Here is a 14,154-nt window from a genome sequence, read left to right on the forward strand (position 1 = left end):
CAGGAATGAACAACCACTGAGTTAAATCACAAAGCTGTATTCATACCCCACTTCCAACCCATTCACCCCAAACCTTTCCCAGGACCCAAACCAGCCTCTAGTGTGTTGGCACGGTTTGGCTTTCCTCCAGGAACTTCAGTTTTTCCAGAAGTTTCTAACTGTAAATTCCTCACCAGGACTTTACTTCCCCCATCAACCAAGGCATAAAAAAAGGACGATTTCCACAAACCACCCTTATTTAGAAATAATGTGCCAGAGGAATGATTTAGGTTGGTTTTTATCTCTGATTCTTCCCAGTAACTCATACCCTAAGAACACTGCCAACAGGAGGGTCTGATCCAGTGGGGGCCTTGAGGCCACTCAGCTCAGCCTGGTTCCTAGGGCCAGTGTCCCACTCTGGAGGCCAAGTCCATGCTCCCCTCCCCTCACCAGAGCCTGTTCCTCCAGAGCTGTCTAGTCTCTCTGCCAGGCTCCAAACTCTCCACCTTCATGCATTGACCAAACAACGAGACAGGAGGACAGCTGGGAGGGCGGGAGTCCGAAATCACTGGTAGAGTGGCCCAGGACACACAGGGGAGTCTCCACTGCTGCTGAGATGAAGGGACTCTCCATTCTTCTCAAAAGGCTTGTTGTGTTTTTGGCATTCCCCCACCTGACTTTTTTTCAAGTGAGTTTTTCCGATCTGACTTCAGAGAAGGCCAAACTGGGTGCTGTTGGGGAAGGGCAGAAAGAAACAAAACATGCTTGTAAGAAGTAGTTCGTAATCATAGCAGCTGCCATTCATTGAGCTCTTCTCATGACCCCAGCCCAATACTGAATTTCATATGCATCATCTCATGTGATCCTTACCACCAGGAGGTAGGTATTATGATTCCCATTCTAAGGATAAGGAAACTGAGGCTCAGACAGGCCAAGTTACCTGCCCAAGACCATCTGGCTGCAACACAGAGTTAGAATTTGGACCCAGGTCTGTCCAACTCCACAGCTTGCAACCTTAACCACTGTGTGTACAGCCTCAGAAAGGGAAAACAGCAAGGTGCCACTACATTTACATGAATTTCATCAATTCAACAACAAAATACAAAGGCTCTTTGTTACCTCTGCTCCCTATCAGAGAACACCTTTATAGATGAAGTCTCAAACAAGTGGCCTGCAGTCCCAAATTCACCAACAGGCTTATTTAACTTGGCACATCATATTTTACAATAACTTGACCGGCCCCTGCCGGCCTTTGAGTTTGCAGCCCAGGCCTCTCCTCTTACTCTATTGGACCTGGATCAAGAGGAGAGGAATGGTGTTTTCCACAAAATCAAAACCATAATCGCCTAGCATTAAACCTGGGGAAGGTAGCTGTGAAGACAATTGTTCCTCCCCACCTCGGAGACTTTCTGCAAACAGTGCCACCCTGGCTGGTGACGCACTCAGCAGTAGCCACAAGGCAGCTATATCGGCAGGTCTCCAGGAGCCAGGATGAGGCCTCGCAAGTTACTGCAGTATCACATAACAAAATGGGAGAAAAATACAGGGGGAAAATGATTCCATTCAGCTGCAACTTCAGTGGAGTTAATGTTTCACTCGGTGGATCCAGGCCAGGCCTCTGATCTCACACTTCCCTGGCAGACCTCTCTCTGCTGCAATCAGCTGGGAGTCATGTGTCCTCAGGGCTGGTGCCACAGGAACAAACAAAGCCCATCATTCCACAAACAGAGGAGGCCAGCCTTCCCAAATCCAGCAGAACACTGCTCCTTAATGGGCTGGGTGCCTGTAATTAGTCTACAAATAGCACCATGCTCATCACCAGCTCACTCCTTTTGTTCCTACCCCTACTCACTGCACGCCCTGCAGTGCCTTTTCCAGGTGCTGTAGTTCTCTAAGGGCCTAAAGTCTAAGCAATGGGAAAGTAGGAATCAGACTCCGAAATATTGTATGAGATCCAGCATGTAGCCTGCCTGGCAGTTAGATTATGAGAAGGTACAATAAGTCACAAAATTAAGAAACAAAATCTAAGCAGTGGAAGGAACCCTACTTTGAGCTTTTGATAGCAAGGAAAACAACTCACTGCAACACAATACTTGCCCAAGGATCTTATCCTATTTATCGTATTTTCTCTCTCTCTCTCTCTCTCTCTCTCTGTCTCTCTGTCTCTCTCTTTGGTCTCGCTTCATCTCCCAGGCTGGAGTACAGTGGCGGGATCTTAGCTCACTGCAACCTCCACCTCCCAAGTTCAAGCAATTCTCCTGCCTCAGCCTCCCAAGTAGCTGGGAGCCCGCCACCATGCTTAGCTAATTTTTTTTTTTTTTTTTTTTTTTTTTTTTTGAGACGGAGTCTCGCTCTGTCGCCCAGGCCGGAGTGCAGTGGCCGGATCTCAGCTCACTGCAAGCTCCGCTTCCCAGGTTTACGCCATTCTCCTGCCTCAGCCTCCCGAGTAGCCGGGACTACAGGCGCCTGCCACCTCGCGCAGCTAGTTTTTTGTATTTTTTAGTAGAGACGGGGTTTCACCGTGTTAGCCAGGATGGTCTTGATCTCCTGACCTCGTGATCCGTCTGTCTCGGCCTCCCAATGTATTTTTAATAAGACAGGGTGTCACACCATGTTGGCCAGGCTGGTCTCGAACTCCTGACCTCAAGTAATCCACCTGCCTCAGCCTCCCAAAGTGCTAGGATGACAGGTGTGAGCCACCGCACTCGGCCTTTCTTTTCTTTTCTTTTTTTTTTTTGAGACAGAATCTCACTCTGTTGCCAAGGCTGTACTGTAGTGGTGGATCTCGGCTCACATAACCACCACCTCCTATGTTCAAGCAATTCTCGTGCCTCAGCCTCCCAAGTAGCTGGAATTACAGGCACGCATCTCCACACCTGGCTAATTTTTGCATTTTTAGTAGAGAGGGGGTTTTGCCACATTGGCCAGGCTGGTCTTGAACTCCTGGCCTCAAGCAATCCACCCACCTCGGCCTCCCAAAGTGCTGGGATTGCAGGCATAAACCACCACACCCGACCGTGTTTTCTTTATTAGATTGAACTGATGAGGCAAAAGACATTCTCCCTGCCCCCAGTAAAGGCCACTCTTCACTTCTTTTCACCACTAATATAAATAATCTCTGGTGATAACCTTTAATCCTTGAGCTTGGGTAGGAAAGTTTGATATCACTCTTCTATCCAGCAGAACTTCAGTTTCTCAGACTTTCCTGCTACTTAGAAAAATCACTGCCCTCAGCAGCCTCCCTGGGCAACCCAGCCACACCCACCACCACCACCACCTGAGCCTCTGACACCTGGCTCAGCTGGGGCCAGAATCATTCTCACCATGGTCATGTAGGTGGCCTCTGATTTTTCACTTGGTTCTTCTTCCTCGATCACCTCCCGTATAATTATTGAGGAGTAAATGTTTTTCTAGAGGGGGAAAATGGTACAAAAATTCCTAAAAATTAGATGATTCTTATACACCAGAGAAAAGGCCACCTACACCTATTTGCTGGGCATCGACCACCCAAACTGGGAGGTTCAAAGGTTACTGAGAACTAGAGAATTCCCAATAATGATAATTCAGCCTTCAGTCTTCTTGAAAAATAACTGTCAAAGAACACAGTCTTAAGAACCAAACTCTTTGCTTCAAAAGCCAAACATCTTTGTTTAGATGGATGTTTAGGTAGCAGCAGGGGTTCCTTATCTTGCTAAATTCCTTGTATTGTGGGGTTATTTCCTTCTAATTACAGTAAAGGCAGAATGGCATTAATCAACAGGGTACTGTCATCATTTCCCTCAGAGGGTTTATGTGGCAGGTTCAGCCCTCATTGAGCCTCACAGCTGTGAGGTTCATGGTCCTGTCACTCGTTGGGAAAGCAGTATCATCCAGTGGCCCATTCTTGGACTACTGCACTCTACTGGGAGAAAATCCTACTCTTGGGACAAAAACAGCCCAAAACAGAGAAAGGTAACTATTCAAAGAGCGTTTTTAAAATTAAAGAAAGAAAAGAAAGAATAGGAGTTAAAGAAAACCAATCCATTTCTCAGTCTCTAGAAGCAATTATTTATAACTCCATTACTAATCAATAAGGAGAGAAAAGTCCTTCTTAATCCTTTCTTGCTAAGGTCTTAGACTATTTCATTTTAAGCATTAGAACTCCTTAACTCCTGAATATATTATAATTCCCCATTAGACTTTAGACAAACAGCACCTCCTAGATTACAAAGCATTTGCATATCATCATCTTATGTGAACCTTACAACAACCCTGTCAAGCAGGCCAGGTAACTATAATATCTTTATCCTTATCCTCATTTTGCTGGTGAGACTAGGGGAGGTGGCAGAGCTTTCTGACTCCAAGCGCAGTGCTCTTTCCTCAGCCCAATACCAGAAACTGCTGCCTGGGGCTGGTTGAGCCAGCCCCATGCACTGTACTCCTCAGAGGCACTTATTCTAGTAACAAAGGCTTCCTGAGTCCCTGCTCTGTGCCAAGCACTGGCCTGCAAGCTGCAACATACAATGGGTAAGACATGGTTCCCGGGGAATGAGAACGGCCCAGGCCTGCATCTGCTTAGTGTTTTAGGCTGAAGCGTGTGTTCACCTCCCCTTCACAGCTTTCAAAATAGCAGGGTTCTTCTTTTATCCCTGGATTAGTCTTCTTCGTGTTCTTCACCAAGGCTGTAGAATTCACTAAACTGCAAGACATAAAGAGCATGTGGAATTAACCAGCTGGCATGGTTTATTCAAGGGTCCCTACATGAGACCCCCTCTTGGCTTTGTGAAGAGAGAGACCCCAGAGAAGACACCATTCTCTCTGGACTCCTACAGCCAGGGCTACCCGGCTCACCTGGAAACCTGAGAAGCACATCTCTTCTAATGAAGAACAAGAAGCCGTTCTGGAGATAATTTAGACTGAAAAACGGCTTCAACTTCTCTATTATCACTGAAGACACTTTCAGTCCTTATGGGAGAGGTAATTTTAAGTGAATGAAGAGCGGGGAGATAGGATTCCACTTGACCATCGTCTCTACGTTTCTGAGGACCAGGGAGTGCCGCGGAACCAGCAGGGGGCAGCAGGAGCTCAGCAAGACGCCAATCCAAAGGGCTCCTGGCCTCTCCCGGGGGCGGAGCGGAATAATCCCCACGAACACCCCACCCAAGCCCCAAGCCCGAAGCTCCGCGCCTGCCTGGTCGGGGCCCCTTGGCCTTTGATCTCATGACCATTTGCCTTCTGAATATACTTTCTTTTTTTCTATTTTGGCCCAAGGCAGAACTAAAAAAAAAAAAAAAAAATCAAAGTTTAAGCTAGAAAAGAAACCATATGTTCTGGTCTCAGTGGAAATACTTTCATTGTATTTTCTGCTTTTAAAGTTGTATCTTCTCATTGTAAAATAATTCAGATAATACAGAAACGTAAACAGTTGGAAGTGGAAGTTCCCTGCAACCCCTCACCCCATGGGATCCACCTTCTCCTTCATCTCAAATTCCACGCCGTTACCCACATTTTACAACTATCCTTCCCAGCCTCTCTCAGTGTAAGCATAAGCTCACACAAAATGTAGTTAGTACATATACTGCTGGAGTGAGCATCATATTATTTTCTCTTTTATAAAAATGAGGTCATCCCATAAATTCTGCATTTTTACCCCTTGGATATCTTTCCATGTCATCACACAGAGGGATCTAGAGTGTTTCATTGAGTGAAACACTGGTTCACTGAATCACTGCCTTTCTGACAGACACTGGTAATGATCCCTATTTTTGATTATAAGCATGACTGCAGTTTTGCACAAATCTCAGCATATCCATCTAATTATTTCTTTAGAATAAACGACTAGACATGGAAGTGCTACCTTTCCTTTGGGGGGAAACTGAGGCTCAGACAGGGGAAGTAAGCTGAGAGTGGAACCCAGGTTGTCTAGCTCAGTGCTCCGAGCATGCCCAGAGCAAAGACCTTCAGAGAGGCCAGCCAAGTTCAAACCCAAATCAGGAAGCCCTAGGGAGGGGAAGTGAAAACCTAGCAGGTCCAAGTGTTTTCTGCACGATCAAAGACCCACTGGGAAAGAACACTCAAAAGTCAGGATTATTCATGAGGCCCTTTCCCACTGACACTATTTCAACAAGACAGTCAACCTGCGCCCCTCATCGATAGTTGGATAAACTGAGGGGCGTGGATCTGCCAACAGCCAGTGAAACACTAGTGTCCCTGTTGGAGCATCTGGGGACTTCTGAGACCCTGGGAGAACTACTAATGAAATCCAGGCCTTGAAAAGCACTTTTTTTTTTTTTTTTTTTTTTTTTTTTAGACAGAGTCTTTTATCTTTTAGATAAAACCACTGGCAACCCTTAAGATCTTAGCTTCTATGTGGAACGTACAGTGTGGATAATTTTAAAATCATCTCTTAGGCAGTGAATGGTACCATGATAGTTCTTGTGTAAGATTTATGCTCTGAATTATGCCCTACTGAGACCCCCATTTCTAAGGGAGTTTGTAGTCTTTACGTAATACCAAAGTGAATGAGGAGAGTGTAGGAACATTAAATTATTTTCCAGGCACAGTGAGCAAAGTGGGCAGGGTTACCACAGTTGATTCTTTAAAACGCTCACTTTAAAATGCCCACTTCTGTGAGAATGGCATAGTAGGACCCTATCACCTCTTCCACTTTGGATAGAAGCAGCCTTGTACCCCCAGCCTCCCAACCCAAGGGGCGGGGGCAGCCCTGTACCTCTTATTCCCACAGGTCCTCTTCACGATCAATATCAGAACAGGGAGCAGCAGGATTGTGGCGCAGACAGTTCCCACGATGATCACCAGCTGATTACCACCCAGGACCAGAGGCCTCAGGACTGCCGGGGTCACCAGTGCTGGGAAAGGAGAAAAGCAAGGAGAGGGTCTCAATAACTTTAGCAAAGAGCCAAGAGTCCCACAGCCCTGTACCAAGGAGCACCAGCCAGGCCAGGAAGCGGAGGGAAGGCCAGATTCTACCCGATATCTGGACACTAGGGACACTGTCTCCATGAGATTGAGAACCAAAGTCTAACCCCCCTGTTTGCCCTAAAATGTAGACTAAGGTGGGTGGGAGAAGAGGCTAGCACTTCACCTGTAGTAAAGTTTCCTTTCACGTCAACAATTCTGTTCTAAAATTTGGCTTAACAAGTGACCGAGAAATAACAGGCATCTTAGAGGCTGCTGATCTTCCCCAGGGCAAGTGGTTGTCTTCAAAAGAACACATGCCGCAAGACTCAGCCCCACAACGACGATACCAAGGAAAGCCTCTGGAGGTACTTCTGCCCATAGGGTACCTTCTACTCATCTGCATGGTTCTTTCTAAACACATAAAGCAAGCACCTCCTCAGGACCAGACAGCACTAGGTACAGAGGATTCAGAGACAAATGATGTATGGTCCCTGCTTCCAAAGAAGGAGACAAACACGTCAACAGAAAACCACAGGCTGCTGTAGGCACTACAACAGAAGTCTGTACGGGGAACAGAGGGTCACAGAAAAAAGGGTGCCCAGTTCTATGTGCAGCAAATGAGAATTTGCCAGCAAAAGTTCTAAAGTTTAACCTAAGACTTATAGGAAACATCCAGTTTCTTGGGCAGACAATCTGGGGAAGGACAGAGGGGATGTTCTGCGCGAGATCTGAAGGCCTGACAGGACGGTGATTTTAGAAACTAGAAAGAGTTCAATGGGTCTGGCACAAAAGTGGCATCTGTGGGTGTGCTGGAGAATTTGGCTGGAGAGATGATAGGGTCCAAGTCAGGAAGGACCTTGACTATCTCAACCAAGAATTTGGCATTTTTCTGCAGGCAATGAAAAAACCATTGAAAGATTATTAGCAGTGGAAGAGAAAGTTCTTAATGTGATTTAGAAAGATGGCACCAAGAGCCGTGTGAAGAATGAGGAGCAGTGGCTGAGAGAGAAAGCAGAGACTGGTTAGAGGCCTACAGTTCAAGACAGAGATGAAGACAGCCAGAACTAAGGTGGCAGTGACAGACTGGAAGGAAGACAACTTCAAGAGTCTGTAGTAGGAGTCAAGGACTTGTTGACCTGACCTGTTAGATTGGGGTCAAGGAAAGGGAAGGAATCAAGCACATCCCCAGGCATCTAGTTAGACAACTGAGGTTGGGGAGATGGGCTGAGGAAGGGTGTACAGGGGTAGGTGAGACATGTCGCGTATGAAGGATTTGTGGAAAACTTGTGTAGGGTTTACTATGCATATCCATGAGTGTGTGTGGAATTGGGTCCAACATAGAGTGCATATAAAATATAGTGTCCAACGCTACTGAGGGAGAGAAGGCTGAGGATGGATAGTTGCAGTGGCATTGGTGGTCTAAGCTGGAGTACAGGTAGAATAAGCCAGAATGCAGTGCACTGAAGAGTTAATGGGAGATGAGACGGTAGTATTCCAAACACAGACCTTTAGCAAGCTATTTGGCTATGTTGAGAAAGAAATACATGATTGTGGTGGTGGTTGCACAACTCTGAATGTACTAAAACCATTGAGCTGAACGCTTTAAATGGGCAAATTGTATGGTATGTGAATTGTATCTCAGGAAAGCAATCTGAAGAAAAAGAAAGACACAGAATGGAGCTGAAGAAAAAAAGACATAGAAGGGAGTTGGAGTAGGTAAGTGGTAGAATTGAGCAAATTTGAATGGTAGAAGCCAACAGAAAGTGAGAGCTCAAAGAGCCATGTTGTGAGGCTCCTGAGAAGGATGCCACCTGGGCACAGGGGGCCAGATAAGCCCAGAGCAGAAGGGACCCTCCTCTGTCTCAGGATGGCAGGGCAGAGATAAGGATGGGGAGACATAGATATGTTTGTGGGTAGAGAAGCTGCATGAGCCCCCATAATAGCTCGATTTTCTCTGTGAATTGGACTTCTGAGAAGGAAGCACACAGAAAGATGATGGTTCTTTAAGAAACCCATCTGCCCTGCTCCCCTCTCCAGCTGGAGACAAGGTGCCTCCACAGACTTAAATCTCTGGCCTGAGGTATGAGGTATGTTCCATCCTCACCCCATCTTCCCCACCCCCAATCAACCACAACCAACTCCTGAAGGCCCTAGCAAGGGGCAAAGTCCACAGGCCACATCCTGATTGCTAACTGGGTTATGGTTTAACTTCAACCCCTCACTTATCAACCTCTCTCTGTCAACACAATTGAGTCTTTCCTCTCCTACACACCACTGGCCTTGATGCACGCTGTTTGCCAGAACCGAGAACCTCTGATTAGAAAACGCCTCCATTTTTTGTTCTGGTGCCTGCATGGTCCTCTCTGTTCCTGGCTGTCTCTCACTAGCTTAGGATCACTTCCCGCTCTACTCTAGCGCGTACAGCACCTCCCTTGAAACCAAGTATGCTGACTTTGGACATCAACTCAGATCCTTCCCTGAGCTTCTGTATCTTTACATCAATAGACGACCCTGGCAATGAGTGGGGTCTGGCAGAGGACTGGTATTCACTAAATTAGCTCCCCTGTCCCTGGCCTAGCAGCGGGGCCAGAATTAGGGTGAGGCAAGTCAGGTACCTGAGGAGCCACCTCTAAGGAGGCATCATTCTCAGGGTTGTGCAAGGCCAGAGTCAGCACCTGAGAGGGATGCCTCCTTCAATTTTGCATCCTAGGAACCTCTCCGGCCTCACTCTAGTCCTGGCCCCATGCACCAGCCAGGAGGTCCCTCAATGCCCCCCAGCCAAATGTTAGATACTTCGAGGCTCTTCTGGGCTAACATGCAGCACAATGGTTTTCTTGAACACCAGGTTCCCTAGGTGGATACTGCAGGTGTAGTTTCCTCCGTCTGACTCCCTCACTCCTTGAAGCACGATGGAACCGTCATTGCGGAAAATGTCCCCCACCAGGTTCACACGATTCTGGAAGTGGCCCCAGCTCTGGGAGTACCCCACAGACATCCTGAGTTTGTGGTAGTAACGAAACACAATCTCCTCCTAGAAGGGGAAGGCAAAAAGTATGAGATTGTGAGGACTGGAGTGGAGGGGGGAGCGGAGAAAATGGGGGAGGGAAGATCTCAGGACTCCCAAGGCCCTGCTAGGTGAAGGCAGTAAGGGTATTATCAGAAAGCTTTAAATAACACAAAGTCATGTACACGCACATACACATGTGCATGTGTGTGTGCTTGTGAAGGACATCACCAAACCATGAACAGTTGTTCCATCTGAACAGAGGGATGAGAAAAGGAGGACTTTCATTTTGTGTACCTTTCCAGTAAAAAAAGCAAAAGTATACTTTTATTCTTGATGACATTTCTAGTTGGATTTCCAATAGGAACCTGAAACATGTCTAAAACGGAACTCCATCTTTCCCCCAAACCAGTTCTTTCCAGTCCATCCCATTTGGGTACATGGCAATGCCTTCCTCCAGATACTCAGGCTAAAAATCTTGGAGTCATCCTTAATTTCTTTCTGGAAAAAATCACATCAAATCCCTCAGCAAATCCTATCACCTCAACCTTCAAAATAAATCCCCAATCCAGCCAGTCCTCACCTCCTCCACTGATACCATTCTGGTCCAGCTCATCTCTCACCTGGGTTCCTGCAACAGCTTTCTTACTTGTCTCCCTGCTTATTTGCTATGACAATCTATTTTCAGCAGATGAGGCTTTAAAAATGTAAGTTAAATCATGTTACTCCTGTGCTCAAAACCCTTCATTGCCCCTACTCCCATTTATACCAAAATGCAAGGCCCTGCATGACCCAGCCCATCTCCCTTTTCCTCTGACTTCAACTTCTACTTGCTCTTCCCTCACCTACTTAGGTCACTGCACTCCAGCCACATGGACCTCTTGGCTGCTCCTTGCATACTGGCTGCAGGGTCTTTGCACTTGCTACTGTCTATGACTGCAAGAACATTCTTCCCCTACACACATGCAGGATTCACTCCCTGACTTCCTTCACACCTCTCCTCAAATGTCATCTCAGTATGGCCTCCCCAAGCACCCACATAACAAAAACCACAAAGTCCTGCTTTATTGTTCCCCATAGGCTCTTACTATTGCCTGATGTATTATATACTTCTTTATTATTTTATGCGTATCTCCCTCATCTTAGTTGTAAGTTTCCCATCAGGTCAGGGGTTTTGAGTATTCTTCATATAGCAGATGCTTTAAAAATAACTTGTTAAATGAATATTGGCGTTTTAAAAAAAGGCATGCAGATTGCTTTTTTAAAGCTTTTAAGAAAAGTTAATGGGTATGTAGACACAAACGTGAATGAAGTGACCTGGCCCCTAATATTTGTCTCTTGTGATTCAAATTCACAACCTCAAAATGTCAATTCTCATCCTATTTTCTCCTGTGAATCACTCAATGGATGACATTTAAATGCATGGCAAGCTCTCAGGGGTGAACCTGGGACCAGATGTAATTCCCCATACTCCATCATGATGTCACCCACTGTGACCCACTCAGATAGCATAGAGGAATCAAGTGCAAATGACTTTGTTAGAGAGATGACCTGGAATATGTTTTAATTTATAAAAGTTAATCTTTAATAAATTTTGCACCTCAACTTTTATTAATAACAAGTTACTTGGGATATCCCCACAATACATGTTGACTCATAAGTATACGACCACATCATGGTTGAGATCTACTGGTCTAATGAACGAACTTGCTGTTTACTACTTTATAGATCTCCCAAGAAATACCCCTCACCCTGGCCCCCAGGATCGATCAATCCCAGCACGTGAAGTACTCATGAAAATTCCCTCCATCACATAAATGGGGCAATGGAGCACAGATGAAAAGTCACAGAACTAACCCCAGTAAGAATAAAAGTGTAATCACTTTTATGCCTAGCCCATTGCTTTCCTGGCTGGGCCACAAAAATCATCTCCCTCATTCTCCCACGGACTCTATACAAAGGAAAAGGGAGAAAGAAGGAAACTAAAATGTAGGGGCCAAGTCATGTACAAAAATGCTTTACATGTACAATTTCACATTGGCATCTAAAAGTTAAGCATCATCATCATCTTCTTGTTCTTCTTCTTCTTCATTGGAGTTATCTTTCCCACCAGAAAGCTGAAATTGCTAGGAGAAGATCCAGTTCTGATAAGCCCCAAAGCCCAGGCTCTTGCAACACCTCCTCATGTGCCTGATTCTACCTCTGTCCTGACACTATCAGCCAGAGCCTTCTCTAACACAGTGATGTTTCCTCCTTGTTACCTTTGCGCGCCATCCTGAAAATATCCATTCTACCTTGGTCACGTGTTTCACTTCTGTGCTCTGGAAAACACATCCCATCCGAATCATTTCACCCACGCGGACCATGAGCTCTGAGGATAAAATAGTAAATCAAGTCAGACTAAAGTTATAATCTATAGAAGTCAAAGACTTTCTAGAAGAGATCATGGTTAGCCAAAGACCCTCAGCAGCAAAAATCACTGTCACCACCAAACACTATACATATTCCCTCTGTAGGTGATCCGGAGGATCCTCCCTGGATCCAAAGTACTCAGAGCCTCCTCCCTCAGACCAGCACAGCAGCATCCCCAAGATGAGAATACCCTCTAGCTGCCCACATGTACCAAGCCCGAGGGTTTCTGCTGTCTCCATACCACCATAAACACTTTCTGGTCCTCTTTAATTCCTTTCTCTTTCCCCTTTTCCAGAATTCCTCCCATGAACTCTAATTTCACATCAAGTTTGTACTAAAGGAAGTATGGAAAATCTCAAAGCCCCCACTTTATGTTCATCGTCTTAGATACCAACATCTGCTTAGCATAAACAGGAAGTGGAAAGTTATAGAACTCTCATTCTTATATTTAACCCACTGACTCTCCCAACTAAAAAAAATGAACCATGGGTAACTTTCTTCAACTTCTTTTATTCTTTTTCTTTTATTCTAGGACCTAGTTCTGGCCTTGGTACAAGTCACAGGACTCCTTGCTAATTAGGCCAAGACAAAAGACAGCTTTCTCCTTGACTTTTCTTTCTGTTTTCATCCTGCTCTCTCCTGCCCCCACCCTCCCCTCTTCCCCTGCTTCTGGCTTTCCAACTCCTAGGCTCTTCCTTCTGCCTGTTGTACAAGCAGCTGACCCACCATATGTGTATTACATAAGTCATTTTAAGTGGCCCGTGAAAAAGAAAAGAAGTGGAAAGATATTTCTGATTTTTCAGTAATGCTCTATACAAATCAACCACAAAGTTGATTAAGCAATGAAAGGCAGGGTAGTGTATAAGGAAGACACAGGTCTAGGTCTTAAGTGCACAGAGTTCCTTCAAAAGAGTGTTAAGCAAAGATCACGAGGGAACAGAGTGCATAAGCCACCCTTTTATCCAAATTGTTTCCCTGGGAGAAGAGTAACTTCCTGCCCAGCAGGAGAAATGCACAATAGGAGGAAAGCAAAAGAAAATATTATGAACTCTAAAATCTATGGAAGGAATTATTTTGAAAGCGATAAAAAATTTACTCCAAAGAATACCAGCAAGGAAGCAAACTCCCTTTAAATCTATCAGCACATTAAGAATTAAACTCTATTTTTAAAATGCAATAATAACAACTGAACATTCTGAATCATTTCAATGCACCAGCCATGTGCTAGACACCCTGTACATGGTAGATCAGTTAGTCATTACAATATTTTGAGGTTTGTATGACTACTCTCCCATTTTGCAGAGAAGGAAAGTAAAGGAGCCCAACGCCACATGGCCAGTAAAAGGTAAAGCCAACATTTAAGCTCAGGCCTGAGTGAAGGCAAAGCCCGAGTTTTCTCACTCACTCTACTGTGGCACCCCACATAAGTAGAAGGATGGCTGATTCTAGAGCAAAAGTAGAGGACATTAATCTAATTATTATTTTCATCTATAGTATTTAAATTAAGAACTATGAAAAAAGAATTGAAGCGGTAGAATCATAGACTGTCAACTGAAGGGTAAACTTTGTAGAGAAAATTATAGATGACTGCAAAAGACGGAGTTGCCACGTTGGTGGAGGCAACTTACGTAAAGCAAGTTGGAGCACCTTCCACTAGGCAAAATTGTTAGGGGTTGGATCTATTCCCATTCTAGCTGGAATTTAAAAAAAAAAAAAAAAATACAGTTTGCTCCACTAGCCACTGGGGAAATATCTGACTACCTCTAACATTGCCCTAGCCTGTTTCTATGAATTCCTCAGCTCTTGAAATTGACTCCTTGCAGTTTCCTCTGTGTCTCTTCTAAGCAGGAAAAGGCTGT

At 45.3% G+C, this 14,154-nt stretch overlaps 1 protein-coding gene across 4 annotated transcripts in view; it reads right to left on the bottom strand.

Moving 5' to 3' along the window:
* Nucleotides 1-261: 261 nt before the first annotated feature.
* Nucleotides 262-14,154, bottom strand: part of LOC105476418 (junction adhesion molecule like) — a 35,469-nt gene continuing 21,576 nt past the window's right edge. For 3 of the 4 annotated variants that reach the window (XM_011732369.2, XM_071075633.1, XM_071075635.1), the window contains 6 exons: nt 12,145-12,254; nt 9,673-9,910; nt 6,689-6,827; nt 4,564-4,657; nt 3,303-3,389; nt 262-710 (listed from right to left, as the gene is read on the bottom strand). In XM_011732369.2, coding sequence (XP_011730671.2) covers nt 618-710; nt 3,303-3,389; nt 4,564-4,657; nt 6,689-6,827; nt 9,673-9,910; nt 12,145-12,254 — 761 coding nt within the window. In that variant the 3' untranslated portion in view covers nt 262-617. The remainder of the gene's footprint in view (nt 711-3,302; nt 3,390-4,563; nt 4,658-6,688; nt 6,828-9,672; nt 9,911-12,144; nt 12,255-14,154) is intronic. The other variant, XM_071075634.1, reaches the window with a different exon arrangement.

Source organism: Macaca nemestrina, chromosome 12, assembly GCF_043159975.1.
Source record: "Macaca nemestrina isolate mMacNem1 chromosome 12, mMacNem.hap1, whole genome shotgun sequence".
Classification (NCBI taxonomy): Eukaryota; Metazoa; Chordata; class Mammalia; order Primates; family Cercopithecidae; genus Macaca; species Macaca nemestrina.